Source organism: Cololabis saira, chromosome 15 (genome assembly GCF_033807715.1).
Source record: "Cololabis saira isolate AMF1-May2022 chromosome 15, fColSai1.1, whole genome shotgun sequence".
Classification (NCBI taxonomy): Eukaryota; Metazoa; Chordata; class Actinopteri; order Beloniformes; family Belonidae; genus Cololabis; species Cololabis saira.
In genome coordinates, this window is record NC_084601.1 from 9,802,654 (window position 1) to 9,825,370 (window position 22,717).

General features: G+C 39.2%; 2 protein-coding genes across 2 annotated transcripts; both read right to left on the minus strand.

Annotated features, from left to right (window-relative positions):
* Positions 1–2,133: 2,133 nt before the first annotated feature.
* On the minus strand, positions 2,134–13,094 carry LOC133461471 (14-3-3 protein zeta/delta-like). The gene is made up of 6 exons (XM_061742407.1): positions 13,003–13,094; positions 8,677–8,984; positions 7,557–7,680; positions 6,854–7,017; positions 3,709–3,804; positions 2,134–3,622 (listed from the first exon to the last, which is right to left on the minus strand). The coding sequence occupies exons 2-6, from the start codon at positions 8,968–8,970 to the stop codon at positions 3,506–3,508; spliced, it is 795 nt and encodes a 264-aa protein (XP_061598391.1). The 5' UTR covers positions 8,971–8,984; positions 13,003–13,094; the 3' UTR covers positions 2,134–3,505.
* A 4,068-nt stretch (positions 13,095–17,162) lies between these two features.
* Positions 17,163–22,334, minus strand: znf706 (zinc finger protein 706). The gene is made up of 3 exons (XM_061741815.1): positions 22,234–22,334; positions 18,712–18,847; positions 17,163–17,929 (listed from the first exon to the last, which is right to left on the minus strand). The coding sequence occupies exons 2-3, from the start codon at positions 18,844–18,846 to the stop codon at positions 17,834–17,836; spliced, it is 231 nt and encodes a 76-aa protein (XP_061597799.1). The 5' UTR covers position 18,847; positions 22,234–22,334; the 3' UTR covers positions 17,163–17,833.
* Between the last annotated feature and the right edge of the window lie 383 nt (positions 22,335–22,717).

Consider the following 22,717-nt stretch of genomic DNA (forward strand, 5'->3'; position numbering starts at 1 on the left):
GCCGGGGTAGAGGGGAAGGGGCCCGTCGGGAAGCCGTGATATATATACCGGGAGGTGACGTCATCGAAGCTGACCAATCGGCTTCCAGTATGGTTGACCACTAGTTAAAGGGGGCGTTGACCACAAACTACATGCTTGATGATGAAATCCTGTAAAACACACGACCCTGGGTAAAAACTGACTTACTGCAGCCATGTAGAAAGATGACCTCAAATTCCTCCTGGATTGCAGTTTACAAAGCAGCCTATCAGCAATGTCTACGATTCCAAGCACCCCCCCCCCCCCCTTCCTCTAACGGTAAATAGCTCCATGACTGGGGTTTATATGAAATGACTAATCTGTTTATGATCTATCCTGGCACATATTTCTATGATCTATCCTGGTACGTACTTGAAACAAGCCAGAGAAGCTTTTAAGTAAAAACCAAAATAAAAAAACACATAAGTGCTCAGATGACAAAAAGTGACAAAAACAAGCAAACTGGTGAATGTGATGTCAATTTGATCTCACAGGATTAAATGTAGATGACCATGAAGTTACTGTATGTCAGTGACCCAAAATGAGACAGAAACCAAACTTGATGGACAGAGATCAATGACCGACTGCGTTGAAATGCAGTCAAAATACTAACAAAACAAAACCAACAATGATATGCAGAACTTTTATACTGTTTTGAATCAAGTTGACTTTTGAGACATAGAAAAGCTAAAATAAATGATAAAAGTGTAACAAATAATGCCACAGAAGTTAACCAGAAAAGCAATACTAAAACTAAGCTGCAGAACACTTATAAAGTGTAAAATGACCACGATGTAACTAAAAATCAAAGAAAGTTAACCCCAAACAAGAACGAAAACAACCACAAGACAGATTTATGACTACAAAATGATGTAAAAAATTGTTTGGTACCATGACTGGGATTTATATGAAATGACTAATCTGTTTATGATCTATCCTGGCACATATTTCTGGTTAAGCCTACCTGAAACAAGCCAGAGAAGCTATTAAGTAAAAAAACAAAAACATTTGATCACACAGGATTAAATGTAGATGACCATGAAGTTACTGTATGTCAGTGACCCAAAATGAGACAGAAACCAAACTTAATGGACAGAGAGCAATGACAGACAAAACTAAAACCAACAATGATATACAGAACTTTTATAATGTTTTGAATCAAGTTGACTTTTGAGACATAGAAAAGCTAAAATAAATTATAAAAGTGTAACAAATAATTCCACAGAAGTTAACCAGAAAAGCAAAACAACTAAACTAAAGCTGACTAAACTAAAAATCAAAGAAAGTTAACCCCAAATAAGAAAGAAAACAACCACAAGACAGATGTATGACTACAAAATGATGTAAAAAATGTTTTGGTAAACATCTTAATAGTACAACTTGGAGGAAACAAAAGAATTACAAATTGCATTTGCAAACTTGCTGCTCTTACCAGGACCAAGGGCCTTCCACGGGTCTCATCCAAGGGGCCCGTTGTTGCATGACCACACAGGAAGCTGCTGAATGATATCCCTCATTTCATAAGAGTATGAGGACTCGGGATTTAAGAGGTTACAACGTACAGAATCATTCACTATTGATGTTCAGCCCATCCTTACCAGCTACATGGTCAACATGTCAGCTCCAGAGCCTCATACTCAAACCCAATCCCTGATCAAAGCTCAGTGACACAAATATAAGGAAGTGTTTATAACAATATGGGATGATCTTAACTGTGAGAGGATCACTTTTGGTCATTTCTGAGTTTGAAAAGCATGCTGATATATCTCATCTTGAATTTACTCTTTTAAAGCGCTCATGGAACTGACAAAATAATTACAAAGCATTGTTTTTCTAGCAGTGTCACTTTGATATAACTTTGGGAAATCAAGAGAAGCTATAACCCTCCTTAGCCAAATTCATTTTCACCAAGGGATATTTTTCACACCGTTCGCTTTACAACTTCCTCCAGTTGACGATCATCTCGACCATCGTTTCTGATGTTTGCGAGCTCAGACAGCTGCAAGGGTTCGTCCTGGGAGAACTGATGCTGCAATGATGCAGCGCTGATGAACCAACGGCTTCTCAAGTACATTAATGTGCTAAAAACTTCAGAGACGAGACAAGATGCAGCAGTCAATTTGAATATTTTAATTCCACTTACATGAAACCACATAACCAAATAACGTACTTGAGTGTAACTTGCAAATTCTGAGACCTGCATCCCATAGTTTAAAACCACTGTAAGTAGAAGAAACTGGCACTACTTTGTGACTACTAAATGGCTTTAATTCAGCATTCTACCAAGATATTTAGGAAATAAGTGTACACTTATCATGGTTTAAGTTTGTTGTTTCACAATGTACTTTCAAAAAAGGTAAACGTCACCGTAAATGACTGGGCTAAAGTTAAATCCTAAGCAAGAACTGCCAGTTTCAACACATGCCTAACCCTTCACACCATACTACCAAGAACCACATACATTCCAGGAGTCAAATCAAGAGTCAGAGGGAATAAAACACGCACAAATATATAATAAAAAAAAAAGAAAAAGAAAAACCTGAATAGAAAAAGAGTAGAAAGCCACAAAAGCACATTGCAAATGTATCCTCCACACTGCTGAAAAGATAAAATATCAAAAAGTTACAGTATCAAGCCATTTTTATCAAGTTGTTTATGTTATCTCAGGCTGTCTGTACCTTGTCATGTGGAATGCAGAACTGCAGGAAATTATAATTAACGCATTTCACTGTGGAATATAATCCTCTCAACAAGTCAACCAAAGTTCAAGTGGTCATTCATACAGAAAACCTTTCCTACATCTGAATGCACATTGAACCCATCGAATCAGGACGCATGCATCATCCACGTCTAAAAAAGGAACCAACAAAAAACTGCTGCTGGACACAGAGTGGAAGAATGATGGATGGAAGGACTATGCTCATAAGTCATGATTGCTAACTATATATGATCACAACTTTATGTTGAATTTGTCAGATTTGATTAAATTAGACTTCTGTGACTATTTTTTTTCTTCTATTTTTTCCCCCCATCAATGGCATCAAGAGCATTGAGGACCAAAGTTTCACAAAGGTTGTAAAAGTTCAGTTCAAGTAAAAACATACAAATTCTCAGAGCTTTGATACAGTGAACGATGTTACGTATGTTAGGTAATAACATATGGGACAGATTCAGAACGAGGAGTCTCATCTAAAGAAAAAAATTAACATCTACTGGTTCAAATGAGTTTTAAAAGAAAAACCGATTCCATTATTTTCTCTGTGTAGGTGCTCATACAATTACCACACACGCACACACACACACACACTGAAGTGTAAACATACATATCTGTGCATGTATGCACACACGCACACGCGCACACACATACATACACACATGCGCACACACACACATACATACACACATGCGCACACACACACAAAACTTAGGCTGGTGAGAGGTAAAAAATGTGTTCCGTTTTGTTTTTTGTTTTCCCCCTGTCTGGAGTTCAGTTCTTCTCGGCCGCCGGCTCCGTCTCCTCTGCTGGGGCCTCTGCTTGGGCCTCGCCCTCTGCCTCTCCCTCGCCTTCTCCCTCGCCTTCTCCCTGGGCATCCGACATCCACAGCTGCAAGACACGGGACAGAGTGCATACTCAGAAGGGAAAACTGCAGCAAATTACACATTTAGTCAACGCAGCAACAAAGCACTCACTGTCAGGTTGTCACGGAGCAGCTGCATGATCAAAGTACTGTCTTTATAAGAGTCGTTGTTGAGAGAGTCCAGCATGGAAATGGCATCATCAAAGGCCTGAAGGAGACATAAGAAAATACTTTTTTTATTTGTATGTGCTTTGCATTCACAATCAGTCATGGGAATATTTCCCTCTTTAGGTAAAGGATGTTTAAAATCATTTCATTTCTTCACGAAGCAACCATAAGTGCGAGGGAGGCTAAACAACAGCAGGAGAGGTTTTATTCTACCTCGTGTTGCTCTTGGTTCCACAAAAAAGTAAAAAACTATTTTCAGATTTTCACGTGGAAATAATGAATGAAGTCTCACCGCACGATCTAAGCGCGGCCCAGTTTTAGCCAAACTGTGCAATTATTTATCCAATGCATTAAACATGACTCAAACCCGAATTTTGAGGCGTTGTCACGCTGGCACTATTTAGGTCAGCCCAAAGGAATTCCAAACACTTGGGTCAGTGTGAACATGGCAACCGTCGTCAGGCGAGCACCGAAACGGCTGTACTGAGACCTCTTTGATGAGGTGGTCTCGAGTCGGTTCAGCTATCAGCCGACTGTGGTGTGACCTCAATGACTCGAGACTCGCAGACTGAATAAAACCATGAAGGAAGCATTAGGTCACGTAACCCAACACTTCAGTGGCATCACTGTTATGAATGAGGAAGTGATAAGTTTGGTCCTAGTTTGACTACAGATGGGTTAAATACAGAGAAAGAATTTACCCCTCGTGGTGACTAATAAAGGGAAATTATTATATTATTATTATAACAGCTAGCCATTGGCTGAGCAGACAATCAATCAATCACATTAGAAATACATTTATTGCTTTATATAAATTCTGGCGTGGTTAAAAAAAAAGAAGACCCCCTTCAGAGCTGTCATGGATGTGAAATCAAGGCTGTTAGACACTTTAAGATTGAGGTCAATGGAGATGCACTAGCTCTTGGAGCCGGTCTCTATCAGCCAGTAAAGGAACTCCAACAAATCTTAGTTCCGCATGAGCCGCAACCCGAAGCTAGATGGTCGGCGTGTGGGACAACGCTGCATGTCTGAGCTAAAGGCCTTCCGTACACAGATGGGTTGTCAGCAAGTACATACACAAATATGGCAAAACAAAGTAATGCCAACTATCGCGGACAACAGACTTCTGGCTGCCGCTGCGCTTCATCCACAAGCTGTATATTGTACCTAGAATGATACAAACGAACAGAATTGGAGGGGGGGCATGATTTAGCATCTTATCTACATTAAGTTTAATATATACAAGGTATACATCTACATCTATAAGATTTTTGAGGAAGGAGCTGCAACTGGAATGTTAATTTATTGATAAAATAGGGTGAGTAGTGCAGTTGGCCTTTTAGTTTAACTTTATTTATGTAAGTAATTGTAGTATGTAGTGTAGTAATTATATTAAGTAACTGTAAGTTATATTGATTTGACTCTAATTCATTATAAACCCCCCCCCACCCCTTATTCAGTGTAACATGAACTAAACTGTATACTGTGAGATGCTTAAAATGTGTTTTAAATAAAATAGTTTGCGCTCGACTTGGATTTTTCTTCAATGACTTCGACTCCAATCGGACCCGAGCACCGAGGACTAGAGACGAGACTCAGGATCTCTGTTTTCATCTGCTAACAGTAGAGCACACGTTCAAGCTTAGCTTGCAGGAGTCTGGTCTTTCTGCAGCAAACGCAGCTTTGCAGTGTTAACCTGCACTTAGCTAGCTTTATTGCGCTGAATTCTTTGCAACTATTATCTAAAAGTACATTTCAGTATCTGTTAATTTATTTGCAAGTCATATAATCAAAAATGAGGTTGCAGCACATTGCTAGCTTTCCACATGTAGTACAATCATGATTAGCAGGGCAAATACGAAGGAAAAAAACATCTGAATAAAACAGAACATGAAGCATTAATAGGTTTTGAGATAAACGGTTCCAGTCTGTGACTAAATACGGCGTGTTAGAAAAACAAGAAGTCATTCATTATTTTCTAACTAGGCACACAAAAGCACACATTTCTCTGAGACTTGCAGCCTCAGATTTCTGGTGAGAACTGAAGGAGGAATCGGCAAATGAAGAGGCAAAGTTGAGCATTCGCATAAGTTAAAGGTAAAGGTCCATCAGAGAATCTTACAATGACTCGGCATTGACCCTTCCGCTGCCATTCAGAGCCTTTGTGTATGTAGCGTCTCGTGCTTGGTGCATCGTTTACAAAAAAAAAGGGGGTGCAACAGACCACTCTGGACTGGGACGGTCAGGTTAGGACACGAGTGGTCCACGAATCAGCTGCAACATTACACAGTTTCACTGCAGAATACTTTTAAATGTCATCCAAACGCCAAAAAGTTCTCCAGACCTGAATGTAGAGTTGCAGGAAAAAATACAGATGTCGTCCCACAATGACATACTGCAGCAGCAGCTCGTCACCGCAGCGTTTCAAGATCAACATCATCGTAAAATGCTGTTCTTTCCATTGTAACTAATAATAACTAAGTGACTACTGTGTGTCAAAGGAAAATACTAAGACAAAGTGTTGTAAGATTTCCTGGAGTACTAACCAACAGATTCAATCTTTCCACCGTTGGAATAACTAAATCACAAGTTTAATGAAGGCTGGCGACAAACTGGAGGATTTTCGGTCCGATCTTTGACCCAACAATGATTTGCTATTTGCAAGTGGTTGTTTTTATCATCATCAAATAATCCTCAAGAGTATGGTGTTGATAAGAATTTGTATCTGTTCCCTGTTGAGTCGGAGTCTCTCCGATCTTGATTCCCCTCTGACCGAATATCCCAACAAAAGCGAGCAAACCGGGAAGCTTCGTATTTTGAAAAAAAGCAAGCTTGTAACGAGGGGCTAAGTTAAAAAAGAAATGACACAAGTGATTCTTTTCAGTACACTTCTGCTCCTGGCAAAAGAAAACGCCTACGACATCCACCTTGTATAAAAAAAACTTGATTGTCTGCGTGACTGCGGACAGAGCAGGACTGGAAATGATTAATATATTACACACCACAGCTGCTGTAACTTCATATAACCGTATTAATACGAGATGAGAAGAAAAGCAAAGTGAGCATCACGAGTAAAGGACGGCTCTTACCGATTTGGCCAGCTGGCACGCCTTTTCAGGCGAGTTGACGATCTCGTAGTAGAAGACAGAGAAGTTGAGAGCGAGGCCGAGACGGATTGGATGTGTGGGCGGCATTTCTTTGGTGCTGATGTCCAACGCCTTCTGGTAGGCTTCTTGCGAGTTATTGATGATGGCTTCACAAAAGGAGAACAGACAGATTTTTTAAATAAAATCTTCAAGTTAGGTCAAAATCTGTGTGCTACCATAATCAAATGATGTTACTTTGGGGTCTATCAACAGAAAATAATTACCCAAGTGGACGTTAAAGGATGAAAGAAGGGGGGAAAAAATGCATAAATAGATCTACATGTTCCCATTGCTACAAAAGAAAATTCTAAAATGCTTCTTGGCGACCGATAGCAGCCACAACCCCGGCGCCACTCCTGTTGCCATGACTACCCAGCAGCAGCCCAGGCCTGCATTATGGCTGACAGTAGTAGGTCAAGGACAAAGAGGATGTCAGTATTCCTGCCACAAATAAGCCAAGAATCTCCCCACCGTGAAGGATTTGAAATCAGCACACAATCCATCAGATGTGTCCTCGCTGTGAGGAGACGGCCCTGATCATACAGTAGATCAACTTTTTAAACTTAAACAAACTATTCACTTCACTCCAGTCATTGCACAACAGACAGATGAAACTTCTAAGCAGTCTCAGGTGTGGTTGTTTTACCCTCTTTGTCCTCTCCGGCGGCCACCTCGGCCAGGTAGCGGAAATAATCTCCTTTCATCTTCAGGTAGAAGACCTTGCTGTCAGCAGGCGTAGCTTTGGGGATCAGATGTTTGTCCAGTAGGTCCTGCAAGTGCAGGGCGCAACTTTAATACAGCAGAGATCTTTAAAACTCATGAAATTACACCAGTGTTTGGACAGGTATACAGGACTGTCTCAGAAAATTAGAATATTGTGATAAAGTTCTTTATTTTCTGTAATGCAATTAAAAAAACAAAAATGTCATACATTCTGGATTCATTACAAATCAACTGAAATATTGCAAGTCTTTTATTATTATAATATTGCTGATTATGGTTTACAGTTTAAGATTAAGATTCCCAGAATATTCTAATATTTTGAGATAGGATATTTGAGTTTTCTTAAGCTGTAAGCCAGGATCAGCAATATTAAAATAATAAAAGGCTTGCAATATTTCAGTTGATTTGTAATGATCCAGAATCCAGAATGTATGACATTTTTCTTTTAGTAAATGCATTATAGAAAATCACAATATTCTAATTTTCTGAGACAGTCCTGTATTTACAGAGAAGTCGGGTGACATATTTAAAATGTTATATTTGACTTTCATCTCAGCAGTGACAGCATCCTTTTTCCCTTTAAACATCCGTTGGGATAGACAGCTTTTCTTTTGGCCTCATTTAGCTCAGCTTCATTTAATCTCTCTATATAGCATATTGCAGCCTTCGCTAAATATTTATTTATTTTATTTTTTTCCCCAGATGTACGTGTCAACTGATTTAACAATATAACACTGCAGGGCTCATCATGTTCACATGTGCACTTCAGTCTACCAGCAGGTGTCAGTATGACGAGCAAGGCGTCAACCTGATGCCCTGCACACTGCAGAGCAGCTTTCTGTCCTGCATGTGGACACCGTCCACGCTGGATCCCAAGAGAGCACGAGCTGCTCGGACAATTGCTCGATAAGCAGCAAAGAGGATGTTTTCAGCCAGCTGGGATCAAAGCTCCACTTAAAAGCCCTGACCCTTTTTATGGGGGAAACTATTTTACTGATGGGGGAAGTGTCTCCATAGCAAATATGCTAAGCTTTGCTCTTTACCAGGACTTCCTTGCAGATGTCGTTCAGCTCCTTCTCGATCTTTCCTCTATACTCCTTGGCCAGCGCGGTCTTTGAAGCATCATCAGACTTCTGCTCCATGCTGGACACCACCCTCCACGAGGACCTCCGGGCCCCCACCACGTTCTTGTAGGCCACAGAGAGCAGGTTGCGCTCCTCGTTGTTGAGCTCCGAGCCCTCCTCGGTGACGGCCTTCATGGCAGCAGCCATGTCATCGTAGCGTTCCGCCTGCTCGGCCAGTTTGGCCTTCTGTACGAGCTCCTCCTTGTCTGCCATGGCTTCTGCGTGAGCTGGGGGAGGAAGGAGAGGGTGTGAGCAGCAATACAGCACTGGGCACAGATAAAAAAAAGGATTTAATCATTTAACATGTATGAAGGAAGATTGAAGCACATGCAGACACGTCATGACTAGGGCTGGGGATCGATTCAAATGTCAAGAATCGATTTGATTCCGATTCTTAAGATTCAGAATCGATTAACAAGATTTGATTCGATCCAATTCCGATATTGATTTGGGTTAGTGTTATTAAAACTGTTTTTTGAGCTGTTGCATGAATTATATGACTGTAGTTCTGCAAAATATTACTAATACTATTATATTGAGATTAAACAGCAAGTATTGCAGCTAATGATGCTGTAAGGACCAATCAGCTCCCAGAATGCTGATAGAACTGCTTTCAGAATCATTGTGTGGGTCAGAATTACCAAACAGATCCAGGGAGGAAACAGAGACGGATTAAATCGGTTTTATTTTTTCCCACATTCCGTTTTTATTTGTTCCATTTTCGGTCTATTTTGGTTTTTAATTTTTGAGCATTTGGTTTTTAGCATTTTTTGCAAATGTAACCCCAAGACAGTATATAAAGTAATGAAATATAGACAATTTATGCAATTATAACCTAACACTTTAATGTTTTCATACCTTTAAACATATTTAAAGGCAAAAACATGGCACCAGTTATTCTCGTGTCCAACAAAACATTCCTTTTTTGGGGATAAACAAAAAAATAACCAAAAGTTGTAGTTGTAAATAAATAAATTAAATTAAATTAAATTAAAAAAAATAAAAAAAATCAATCTTTAGACATATGAATTGATTTTTAGGAATTAATATAAGAATCGATTTAGAATTGGGAAATCGATTTTTTCAACACAGGCCTAGTCATGACTTCTGATTCTCAAGAAGTACACAGTTAAAACGCAGGAATTCATGCAGAGTTTGTCTTTGGAGAACATTCATTATGTTGAGTAAATTAGTTTGTGTTTTGTTAGAGCTAAAATCATTACAGTTACACTTCAGGAAATTTGGGCGTGTCAGCAAAACCTTTTTGAAAGGTTGTTTTTTGTTTTAGATCACCTTTCAGCTACCTTCCTGTAACTACACCCAGTTTAGTACAGACTGGTTTCATGATGACTCATGAACACACGTGTCATCAAATTCAACGGAAATACAACTACAGAGCGTAGTGATATTCATATTCCAGAAATAGGCATAATTTTCTCCTGACTTAAAGACAAAAAAAAAAAGAGAAATGAACTAGGGTAAGGTGCTATTTTAAGTCTAAACGAGAGGCGGGCTCATGTGATCTGCATCATATCCTCTCATAAATATCTGAGTCCTGATCCAAAGAGAACTCTCCTCCTCTTGCTTGTATTGACCGTAGTTAGCGCCAGATTCAACCAGGTTGCAGTGAACAGGACTGGCCTACAAATACACTGTCACTTTTACACAGCTACAGACATACAGGTTAAAATGACCGTGTCCAGCCCATCACTTACATGAACAAAATCAGAGTTCTTGGAGAGGTTTAAATAGCTATTTATTTTGACACGGTTTGGTGGCCTCAAGTGCTTAGTGATATTAATGGACATTTTGCTGCAAACTCATATTCAGATCCGCCTCGATGCATGTTGTTTTGATCCTTAAACACTTTACACTCTTTACAAGCTAATAACAGACCTGGGGTTCTTTTAACTCTGAAATGTGCCTTTAAATGCTGCAGGTTAAATTAACTCAACTATCTGGAGCCCTTGGAAAGTGAATCTGGAACACGGTTTAATACCAGAGTTTATTCAGAAGCACTGTTGACGCCTGGATCCAATCTAATCAACGTGGAAGTGTTAAGTGTTGGACACAAAAACTGCTTAACGGTGAGAATAAAGAACATATTTTTGATTAACATTCTTATAGTGGCCATATTTTCAAATGATCCATGTTAGATTTCTTTCAAGCTTACTTTTCTCGGGCTGTACCATATCAAAACACCGGCACAAACTGAGTTACTGCTCCTGTTAACTGAGACAATATTGCTCTTGTCATCAAAGAGGGAATGATTTAAAATAACTCAGTAAAACATTTTTGAATTAATTAATTAATCGCATTTAGCATGCGACTCTTGCACATTTCTGAAATAACTTGTCCTGCGTCTCGTTATGTCTTCAGAGTTTAAGAGGATAGCAGCAGTTTCTTCAGCCAATAATCAATAACCCAGAGTTGCATCCACCACTTCATAAGAAACAAAACGCTAACACAAGTGTTTTATTATGCAAAATATATAACATGAATGACCAATAAAATAAATAAAAATAACCATATAACCAGATTAGTGTTTGATAAGTGTGGCAGCTACAAGAAAAACATGTAGATTATATTTTTCGCCATTGATTAATCATCGTCTGGCCAACTCATGATTGTGCAATAGGTCTCCCAACATGCTTTGTTCTGCCAATCCTTGCTACCTGCAGAGAAATGCTGCTTTGTGGTTCTGCGCACGCGCAGTGGAGTTTCAAAGTTTGATTGCCATGCCAATCATTTCTTGCACCATGTAAAATTGATAATATGGGATGTTGAGTATTTGATCTTTCAAAAATACACTACCCATGACATGAATTGCATTACACTTTGTGAACATTATACGATAAAGAGAAAAAAAAACCAATTCTATCGCTTTATTTGATCTTCATTCAGTCATTCGCATTTATTTAGCCAGGCAGGTCATTAATAACACATTCTTATTTACAATGACGGCCTGGCAAACGACAAGGACCATTTGGGGGAAAATGAAGTGGTTTAGGGAGTAAAACAGTAAAATTGTAGCTCTGCAAAGGTAGAAAACCATTAGGGAGCATTTTTTGGCAAAGCAGCAAAAAAATGGCAGAACACCGGACAAGAAGCTGATCAAATGTATAAATCGCCTTTTACTTAAATAGTCTTGAATGAGAAATACTACTCTTGGTATTTTGATGAAAGGGATCCAGGAAGAGATCACCCCGGCTCCTCAAATCACCCCAATCCCTCAGAAATCACCCCGGCTACCCAGAAATGACCCCGGTTCTCAGAAATCACCATGGCTCCTCAAATCACCCCAATCCCTCAGAAATCACCCCGGCTACTCAGATCACCCCGGTCCTCAGATATCACCCCGGCTACCCAGAGATAGAACGAGTTTAGGCCCTGAAACGGAGCTGGTCCTCCAGAACTGGACCCCCATGAATATTTCCATCTTCTCACTTCATTTTTACATCAACCACTTTGAAAACTGAAGGAATCAAATTATCACCCTGGCTCCTCAAATCCCCCCAGATCACCCCGGTCCTCAGATCTCCCCGGTTACCCAGAGATCCCCCCGGATCTCCCCGGTCCTCGGAGCTCCCTCCCCCGCAGTGAGCACGGTTCCCGGCATGCAGACACCTGCGCCCTGCTGAGGAATGTGGGCCACCCAGTTCCTCCCAGTTCCTCTCCCAGACACACGGACGGACGGACACACCACACAATGCGTGCGCACACCTGCCCACCAGCGACCACGACCCGGAACCTCCACTTTCCTAAAACCTTACTATATTCCGTGGGTTTCCTTCGACTAAATCCCAGCCCCGCTGAGAGCAGCAGAGCGGGGACCGCGTCACCAGAATCATGAAAGCAGCAGCTCACTCCGGCTCAGTGAACGCCCTTTTTTTTCTTTCTGCTTCCCGGAAAACAAACCAAAGCTGCTGGCTTGGCGAATATCAAACATCCATTTCAGCCTTTTTTACATCACAGAAATACCTCTGGTACCTGCAGGAGTCGTGTTCTCCGCGGCCCGAGCACTCGAATAACCGGGTTACCGTGCAGCAACTTGCGGGTCTCATTCAGCACAGCGCCGAACAATGACTGAGCAGCGGAGCATCAATGATTTCCACCCACTAGTCGCCAAAGCGACGATTATAATGCGTGGCTGAGAGCGCTATTTAAAAAAAACGGCTATCAAAATCAGCTATGGTTTCTTTATATTGGTCGGCGACGGTAAAGAGTAAATAGATGGGGACAAACCTGCGAGTGTGGTGTAAAGCTGTCGCTCCTGGTTCCCCGCCGCACAGCTGATGATCGCTCCCGCTCAGCCACGGGGTTTCCCTCCAATCACACGCAGCAGCAGGGCTGCGCAGGGACGCTGACGTCACGATCCTGTTGCTGGGGCAACCGGGTTTCAGGCAAAAAGAAATCTCAAACAAAAAAAGCAATATATATATATTTTTTTTTTATATACTTTTTATTTTGTCTTTTTCAAGTTACACAGAAAGGAAAGAGAAAAAAAAATTAAAAAAATGATAGTAACAATTATAACATAACTTCAGATTGGAATAATCTTCCCCTCTTTTTGCGTTCTATTACCTCTTTTCATTGTTTTAAGTTGGCATTATATTCTCATCTTAAAACAAATTGCCTATGTTTTCAATTTATTTATGTATTTTTGTCCTTTTTTCTATTTATTTATTTATTTATTTATTTAATACCCTCCAACATGAACTGAAAATGCCTGAACTTGTTTCTTTTGAAGCCTTTCGCTCACTTCTTAAAAACCGACAACGAGAATCCTTTCGGCAGTGCCTGTGTTTTTAAACTACATGTGACCGTGTTCTTAAATTTTAAATCATTTCTGAAGTTGTTGTTTTTTACATATTATTGAAGTCACCACTATTGCACTTTATTCGCTAACAGTTTGCACTCTCATTTTTAATGTTAATTACGTGATTGCTGTTATTTGTGTGTGGACGTGTGCTGCTGCCTTCCTTGGCCAGGTCACCCTTGGAAAAGAGGTCTTGACCTCAATTGGTTTTTATCTGGTTAAATAAAGGTGAAATAAAAAAAATAAAAACATATTTATAATATAATTATATTATAATATAATTTATAAAATAATATTTATTATATTATTTTTATTTTTATTTATTTATTTTCTCTCTGTTATGTTATATTTATCTCATTGTTTCGGTTATTCTATTAGTCATCTTTGTAATTAGACTTATGTGTGTAGGTGTTGTGTGTGGGAGGGGATGAGCAAGATGTCTGTGTTTGTTTTATGTCATGTATGTCTGTACTGTAATGTAATATATTGTAATGTTGTATGTTTTATGGGACCCCCTTGAAAATGAGATGTTACATCTCAAGGGGCTATCCTTCAATACATTCTAAATTCTAAATACTTCCTGGGGAGATGTAATATTTTGCCATTCTTTTCTTTCCCTTCTTTAAGGGCATGGCTGGGATTTTACCTTAAATGTAGACCATTTTTGCCACTTTTGTGTTGTGTATTTATTTTATTCTCGATTTATTTACTTGCTCATCTTTATTATTATTATTGTTATTATTATTATTATGACTGTTACCTTCATTATCTATATTATGACTTCTTATTCATACTAGATATTTTTATATATTACTCCATCATTGTATGTTCTGTTCCACACTGTTTGTATAGCAAGATTTGCTAATAAAGTTTTTTTTAATTCAGGCAAAAAAATTACAGCTGTGCTGCGTAGGTGTTAATGATAATTTTGGGAATTTCCTGACATTTATTCCGCTCATGGAACTGATAAGAAAACGGAATAGTATATTCTCAATTTGAATAAACTGCATTTGACCGAGATCTATTTACGTCATTCTCAATTTCGTTACTACACCGCTTTATTGTGCGTCTTAGAAATGTTCTGAAAATCTAAGGAACAAGTATCCGTCTTTTCAAAGCATCGACGTAAGTTTACTTCACATTAGTAATTCAGTGTTTCCCGATGTTCTTTTCTCTCCGCAAACCCGCAAAGATTCATGGGAGATGGAGTTGGTTAATTCTATGATTGATTTGTGATTTGATTTGTGATTTGTCAACTTTTTCATTATGATAAATATAAAGAAACTAATGTGCCACAAAACTGTGAGGGCTATTTGACAGACATTAATGAAAGAGGCTCTCAAAGAAAGAAAAATGTAAAAGCTAACGGAATCGAATGCACCCGGAAGTGGGGCGGGGCTTGCTCATCCATAACAACGTTAAGCGAGGGTGTCGTTGCTGTGGAGATGGGAGGGCTATGATGTAAATAAAAAGTCATAAATGCTCTTGGTGTTATATTATTAACATTATTACTATTATTATCAGACCACACCTAACTTGTATAATGATGTAATAATGCTGCATCAGTTACATAAAAATTGTATATTGTATAAACAGACTAATGTAGAGAAATGGAGAACAATGGAATGTAATAGAGAGAAATGGAGAGAAACTTAAATGAGAAATCATGAAGACTGCTACAATTAATTTCCCTTCAGGTATTAATAAAATATTTCTGAATCTGAATACACACACACACACACACACACACACACATGTGTATATATATACACAAATATTCTTGTACTACTACTGTCCTTTAAGACTTTAAGACATCCAAAGTGACTTACATCTGAGAGAACAACACAAGCACAAAATCACATAGGAGGTACAGCTGGATGAGTGCTGGTCAGACTGCTGTGAGTCCAGTTGGACACAGGTGCTGCCATGCCAGTGCTAGAATTATGTTTCTTTTTTGACCTTCTATTAATATTTTGTTAATGCATCTAATGTAAATGAGGGTAAGATAATAGGTTCGATTAGGTGTGTGTGTATATATACATACATAAATACATATACATAACTAATCCATTATCTTATACTCATCTACAAAGGATATGTTATTTAAATAAATCCACACTTGTATACATTTTAAGGATTCCTCCTTCAGGCTTCTTACACAGCTTCATTCAATGGTCCAGCCGCCACACTGGTTCCTCTACTGGTGCCACTGGTTATGTATGGCGTACCCCGTAAAACAGCTACAGAGTTAACCTAAAAGCTTGAGTAAAACTAATCTGGACCTCCCGAGGTGGAATTGCCCTTCTCCAAGGTTTTAGGATAACCACCAAGATGACTGAGAATCCACACTAGCAATTACAAACTTGCAAATGGATAGTTAACCCTTAAAACACTTCTTCACAATGTGGCCTACATGAATTTTGGACATTAGGACAAGTCCGAAGCAACGCTGTTCCAGCGTTTCATTTTCTCATAACTCGCAAGAGCTCGGATTGAAACTTGCGTCTGAAAATAGGTGAACTATAGCCGGGGAGAATTGCTTCACCTAATTAAGAAAATTAATTTCAGTTAGCGCGAGTGCTGCTGTTTTCCCTGTTGGACCAGTGGCTCAGTTTCAAGACATACCATAACACCCAGAAGCCACATGTTTTTCTGACTGCATGAATGGACATGTGTGGTGCTTTTTTCATTCACAGCTTTACAGATGGGAAGGAAGGATGTGGATTGTGTGTGAGGACACAGGGGAAACAATGCCGACGATGACTCACTGAGCCAAGTCAGTAAAACCCTTAAAGAAACAGGCAACACAACTCAGATCACTGTGATTTTTTCCGAGAAGTTTAAAAGGAAAGCAAACCTTGAAAAAATAAATAAAAAGAAGTTTTTATTTTGAAAACTGAATTGCCTTTCCTGACACAAACATACAGACAGCATATTCACTTACTGAGTTTGAGTTGAACTGATGCATTTGTCATAGCTGGAAAATAATTAAAAAAAAAAAAAAAAGTGTAAAAAATGAAAGGTTTGAGTGACAGGTTTAGACCATTTATGTTAAATCACATGCTGCAGCTGATGCTGATGAAAAGCAACGCTGAAGCCAGCGGCGGTATGTTTCTAGAGTTAGAATGTGAACATACGTACAAGTCATTTCTGATGTTGACTGTATATTTGAATTGAGGACATGCTTTTTTCAGTTTAACCTCAATATGTCAGATATGAAACCTTCAGGTGACACAAATGTTAAAGCTTTTAGATGGCTGATTAATGTGGTGTCACATCAATTGGTAAAGGAGACTAATTTATTTACTTAGAAAACTCACACCAAAAAAAATGGATGATGTCCAAGTCAGCTGTCAATCAAGGAGTCTTTACGCCTTTCCCTCAGTCAGATATTAAGGATCCTGTGTCTGAATGTAAAACTATTCATCACTATTCTGTGGAAGATTCATTAATTATTTTATATTTACAAAGACTAAAAGTTTATGTCCAAGGAGGGACGTACCATAATTGAGCAGGGTGCAACTTCATCATCCTGTTCGAAAAAGCTTTCATTAAATAAATAAATGAAAAGTCTAAAAAGCAGATGTACCAGAAATTAGAATTTAATTGTATAATACACCATTGGAGCATACATTCGTGTTCCAAGCAAATAAACATTGCTGGCAAGCTCCCGTCGAACTTTATAAACTATCAATTTGTGTAGCAGCTCGGAAACGGCTCACTAAATTTCACATTTTCATGACCTAGCATCAGATTAGGATTTGCTAGATGAAAGACTGCAGTACACAAGGGAAGACACCTCTGTGGAGGAATTAGTGGGCACAACAGTAATAAACAGCCTCCTTTTGATGCAATACACAAAGCACAATTACAACAAATGAGGTCACTTTTGTCACCACCATAACTGCTGCATAGGTCATCTGCTGATTCTGTGTTTCTGTCATGTGATGTGGCGACGATAAAGGTACGTTTGCATGAGAGGGTGGGATACAGGAGCCAGCGGTAAGAATTATCTCTGATATCTGAACAATGCCTCAAGGCCGTGGGTTCGTGTTCATTATTGTACAGATCTACGGTGGCCCTGACGTCACAACAGCATTCGGATCAAGCCCTGCGTGTATTTAAACATAAGCACCACAAGTACGATGGCATCAAAGGCAACCTTTGCAACTGGCGTCAGTTGCGTTAAATCATCCATTGCTGTCGAGCGCAGAGCTGGTTCAGGGCCTCCAGGAGGCTGGCATCTCCGGTGGCCGCTTACGCCTCCACTCCTTCCAACTCAGGGGGCAACGGGGATTTGGGATGCTTGCTCTCGAAGTGCTGCTTGAACGTTTTTGGGTCTGGCATCTGGGACTGTGGGAAGAGATCCAACTATTACACATATGTGGGTCAATGATGAATAAGGATTTTCAACAGGTCAATTTTAAAATAATAAAAAAATAATATCTATTGCAGTAGTTCAAACATTAAGAAAGTTGTGTACACATAAATTCATATAAAAATTTTAAATTAAGTGATTTCAGAGTGTTTTGTCAAGATGAATTGGCACTAGCCTTAAAAAAGGTCATGCGGTGCAACCATGATTCATATTAAAATAAATTAATTTTCTTAAGATCTTGACATCTTTTTTTTTTACAAGTTTTCAATATTATACAAAAATGGTTGTTTTTTTAATGGTCGGCCACAGGATATTTCATAAAATGGACATCAGTCAAACTTTGTTTGTATATTATGATGGAAATATAAATACAAATGTGTTGCAGTCTTACACACTACCAGACATTTCGGAAATCATGCCAGATAGGGCAGAAGATTGATTTAAAAACATTTAGAGTTTCAAAACAAGAGTCCTGGTCGGACGGTCGCACCATATGACATTTTGACGCTTAAAACGACAACAAAATCCCAAATAACTAGTATTTTTTTGTAAAACACAAGTGAATCCGTATGTGGGACAGGTAGGTCATATATATGGTGTTTTTTTATCCATTTAAACCTTTTTTGACTAAAAAAAAAGTCTGTTTTTCAGAAAATATAGGTGTCACGTCATTAACCCATGTGGGAAAAAAAGGGCATAAATATTGTCTCTTTACATGATAAAATCCCTCTGCCACAGTCCTAGCTGTAAAACTTGCCTTGCACACAGCGCAGGTGAAAACTAGCGCTGCCTTGGCTGCCATCTTCTGGTCATGACCTTTGGCCTTCTTCATCTCCGCCTGCTTCTTGGCATTTTTCTGCTGTGACTGAATCTTCTGGTGTCCACGCGCCATGCTGGGAAAGCACAGAGGAAGTGATTGAGAAAACATACCATAACATTTATAAAACAGGCTACCTCTACCAGTTGTTCCTTCCTTATGTGCAGTTAAAGGTTTAATGGTTAAAAAATAAAAGAGGAGAACGAGACACTCCCTCCTGGCCAGAGCCTCACTGCAAAAAAATAAAATAGAAGATAAAACTTCTCTCCTATTCCATCCTTGTGTGGGCTTTTAATGTAAATGTTCATATCAGGACCACAGCAGTCCACCTGGTCAATGAGGTCAACTAAAGATGTGGGACAGAACCTGCTACACGTCCACTTGGACTAATCTAGCTCTCAGAGAAGAGGAATAAAACTACACCAGTAAACGAAGAAGATGAGGAGCAACATGCATGATAGCTTTGAGGAAAAACATATCTATACTTTCTGTTTTATTCAAACTATCTTTTGGTTCGGCTTCTAGGCAGCAGAACCACAAGATAAAACAGGCCCGGTTAACCTGAGTGAGCAGGTCAAGTCTGCTGAGGTTTTAACCTGCTTCCTGGAACAGGTTTCCCACATTTACAATGGCTTTTCGTTGGGAGGGTGATACGACAGCAACAGGTTCCATCTTGTCCTCGTAGGTACGTAAATGTGGGATTTTATGACGAGCAGGTTTCTCCCATCCCATCTCCATGTTCCCATGAACAAGTGAATGTCTCACTTTCAACAACACCCTCCATTGTTGACAGTTTTAGACAGATGCAAGTAAATGTTTGGGCATGTGGCCAAGATGTCGACACCGGCCCATTACAGGGCACACCCGCCCTGCGATGCATGAGTCTACTTTAACCTTTAGGCCCTTTAGTCATCACGATGAAAAACATGAGCTGCAGACAATTGTAGAAAAGATCTGAGTGCATCTCCTCAAATCCAGTTCTCACACACCGTCTTATTTCTTCCTTTTTTATTGTACATTAAACCTCTACTCTGGGTTCCAGCAGATGAAGTGACCCTGACGAGGAATAAGCAGACATGGATAATGGATGGATGAACTGAAGAGAATGCTCCTTGTTACAGCAAGCACCTGAGGTCTAAAGAAAAATGCAGTGATACAGCACATTTGGGGAGCAAATCCTGGTCTTCATAGTGTCCAAAGAGGGGTTGTTGGTCCTTTACAGGGTTATGCAATAGCCCTCAGGGTGACAGCCAGTGAGTTACGGTGATGTTGTAACTCACTGGCTGTTAGGCGTTCCCAAGCAACAGTTACCTAGACCCTGAGACTTTTAGAAGAGCCAAACCTCTGATGGCACACAGACCGCTGAAGCCAGATTCACCTCGGAGCTGGGCTCGGACCATACATGACTAATATGTGTGAGGGTATGAAAGTTAAGCCACCAGCTTCTGATGTATTTACAACAAAATAATAATAATTATTATTATTATATCATTGTCTTATTTCATATATCTGTAAGCCGTGAATAGCATTGCCAAATATTACTAAAAATAACATTAGAATCCATGTCCAAAATTGAAAACAGACTTCTCACTAAGAACTTTTCCTGCTTATTTTTCCCCATGATTCCTCTGACTTTATGAGGTATTGCTATAAAAATGTCTACAAGGCGCTCTGAAAACAACAACTCCAGAATTCAACTTTCACATTCATTATTACTAATGATGATACATGTCTACATACACATATATATATATATATATGTACACATACATATATATATATATATATATATATATATATATATATATACATATATATATATATATATATATATATATATATATATATATATATATATGTACACATACATATATATATATATATATATATATATATATATATATATATATGTGTGTATGTGTATGTATATGTACACACACACACACACACACACACACACACACACACACACACACACACACACACACACACACACACACACACACACACAGGACTGTCTCAGAAAATTTTAATATTGTGATTTTCTGTAATGCAATTACAAAAACGTCATAAATTCTGGATTCATTACAAATCAACTGAAATATTGCAAGCCTTTTATTATTTTAATATTGCTGATCATGGCTTACAGTTTAAGAAAAGTCAAATATCCTATCTAAAAAAATTTGAATATTCTGGGAATCTTAATCTTAAACTGTAAGCCATAATCAGCAATATTAAAATAATAAAAGGCTTGCAATATTTCAGTTGATTTGTAATGAATCCAGAATGTATGATATATATATTTTTTTTTTTTATAAATTGCATTACAGAAAATAAAGAACTTTATCACAGTATTCTAATTTTCTGAGACAGTCCTGTACACACATATATATATATATATATATATATATATATATATATATATATATATATATATATATATACACATACATACATACATGCACACACATACATATATTGGTCAGGTTAACGTGAAAGATTTCAAACAACGTTGGCCAAGGAAGGCACATGTTTATGCATGTGTGTAGATAAAAGATATACTGTATACACACACATATATGTGTGTGTGTGTGTGTGTGTGTGTGTGTGTGTGTGTGTGTGTGTGTGTGTGTGTGTGTGTGTGTGTGTGTGTTGAGGTAAAAAGCTACACTTTGCAGTAGATACATGTACACACAATTAGTCTTGCAGGATCTTTACCTTTAAAGAAGAACATTTACGACACATGTACTTAATTAAATAACCTGTGAAGGTAAAGCAGCAGCCAGCAGCCAGCATGTTCCAGCCATGTTTAAAAAGCTCCATTCACCAGGTCAGCCCGTCCAGGTGAGTCAGTCACTGCTGGCCAGTTAACACAGAGCTAACCGGTCTGGTTTAATAGCAAAACTACAAATAGTTCTCTATTAGTTCACTTGAGCAACGTTTGGAGCAGAAATGCGCCACACTTGCTCTTTAAACCGGCTAGAAACACATAAAAGTGAGTGTTTCCCCCGAGGAACATCCACCAGGTGGACTAGCAACATTAGCCCACTGCTGTGTTTCAAGGCTGATTTATGGTTCCGCGTTACACCGACGCAGCGCCTTACGGCGTAAGGTACGCGGCGACGCGCACCCTACGCCGTAGACTACGCCGTCGATTTAACGCGGCACCATAAATCAGCCTTTACGTGTCTCACAGCTCCTCCGCCATCGACTCGTTCAAACCACAAACACCACACGTCGTTTCGTGCTGGGTATTTTCTCCTTTTTGTCGACACAAACCCGTTAGTTTGTGAGTTAGTCGGCGGGATCACCCAGCTGGTGAAACCTCGACCTCGCTAGCCGCCAACCAAACCACATGCTGGATTATAAATAGGAAAACGCTGCGTACCGGTATGTTAATGACTACCGTAATGAAAGTGACATTACAGTACTGTAACTATTTACGCACATATCGGGCCTTACCTCTTACAAATTAAGAGTACGTGTAGTTTAAAAGGCGCCCACGAAACGTGACAGCTGCGAGTTTCCCCCACTGACAACACGAGTGCTGCCTTCACGGACCCGCTCCACACTCAGGAATATATAACACTCTAACATTCCATGACATAGTAGAGCAGAAAACTGTTCTATTTGCCTTTAACCCTTGTGCTGTCTTTGGGTCAAGGGAGGGTGAAGGGAGAAAAGACGGAATGAAGGAAAGAAGGAAGTAAAGAAGGAAATAAGGAAGAAAGGAGAAAAGAAAGAAGGAAGGAAGTACGAAAGGGAGTAAAGAAGGGAGAAAAGATGGAACGGAGGAAGGGAGAAAAGATAGAAGGAAGTAAGGGAGGAAGTAGGAAAGGGAGTAAGGAAAGGAGAAAAGAAGGAAGGAAGTAGGAAAGGGAGTAAGGAAAGGAGAAAAGAAGGAAGGAAGTAGGAATGGGAGTAAGGAAAGGAGAAAAGAAGGAAG

Coding starts and splice junctions, on each gene's coding strand:
- LOC133461471 (XM_061742407.1), bottom strand. CDS start 8,970: ATGGCAGACAAGGAGGAGCTCGTACAGAAGGCCAAACTGGCCGAGCAG. Junction 7,681..8,676: donor ACATCTGCAAGGAAGTCCTG/GTAAAGAGCAAA, acceptor CTGCACTTGCAG/GACCTACTGGACAAACATCT. Junction 3,623..3,708: donor TGCTCCGTGACAACCTGACA/GTGAGTGCTTTG, acceptor CGTGTCTTGCAG/CTGTGGATGTCGGATGCCCA.
- znf706 (XM_061741815.1), bottom strand. CDS start 18,846: ATGGCGCGTGGACACCAGAAGATTCAGTCACAGCAGAAAAATGCCAAG. Junction 17,930..18,711: donor TCACCTGCGCTGTGTGCAAG/GCAAGTTTTACA, acceptor CTCTTCCCACAG/TCCCAGATGCCAGACCCAAA.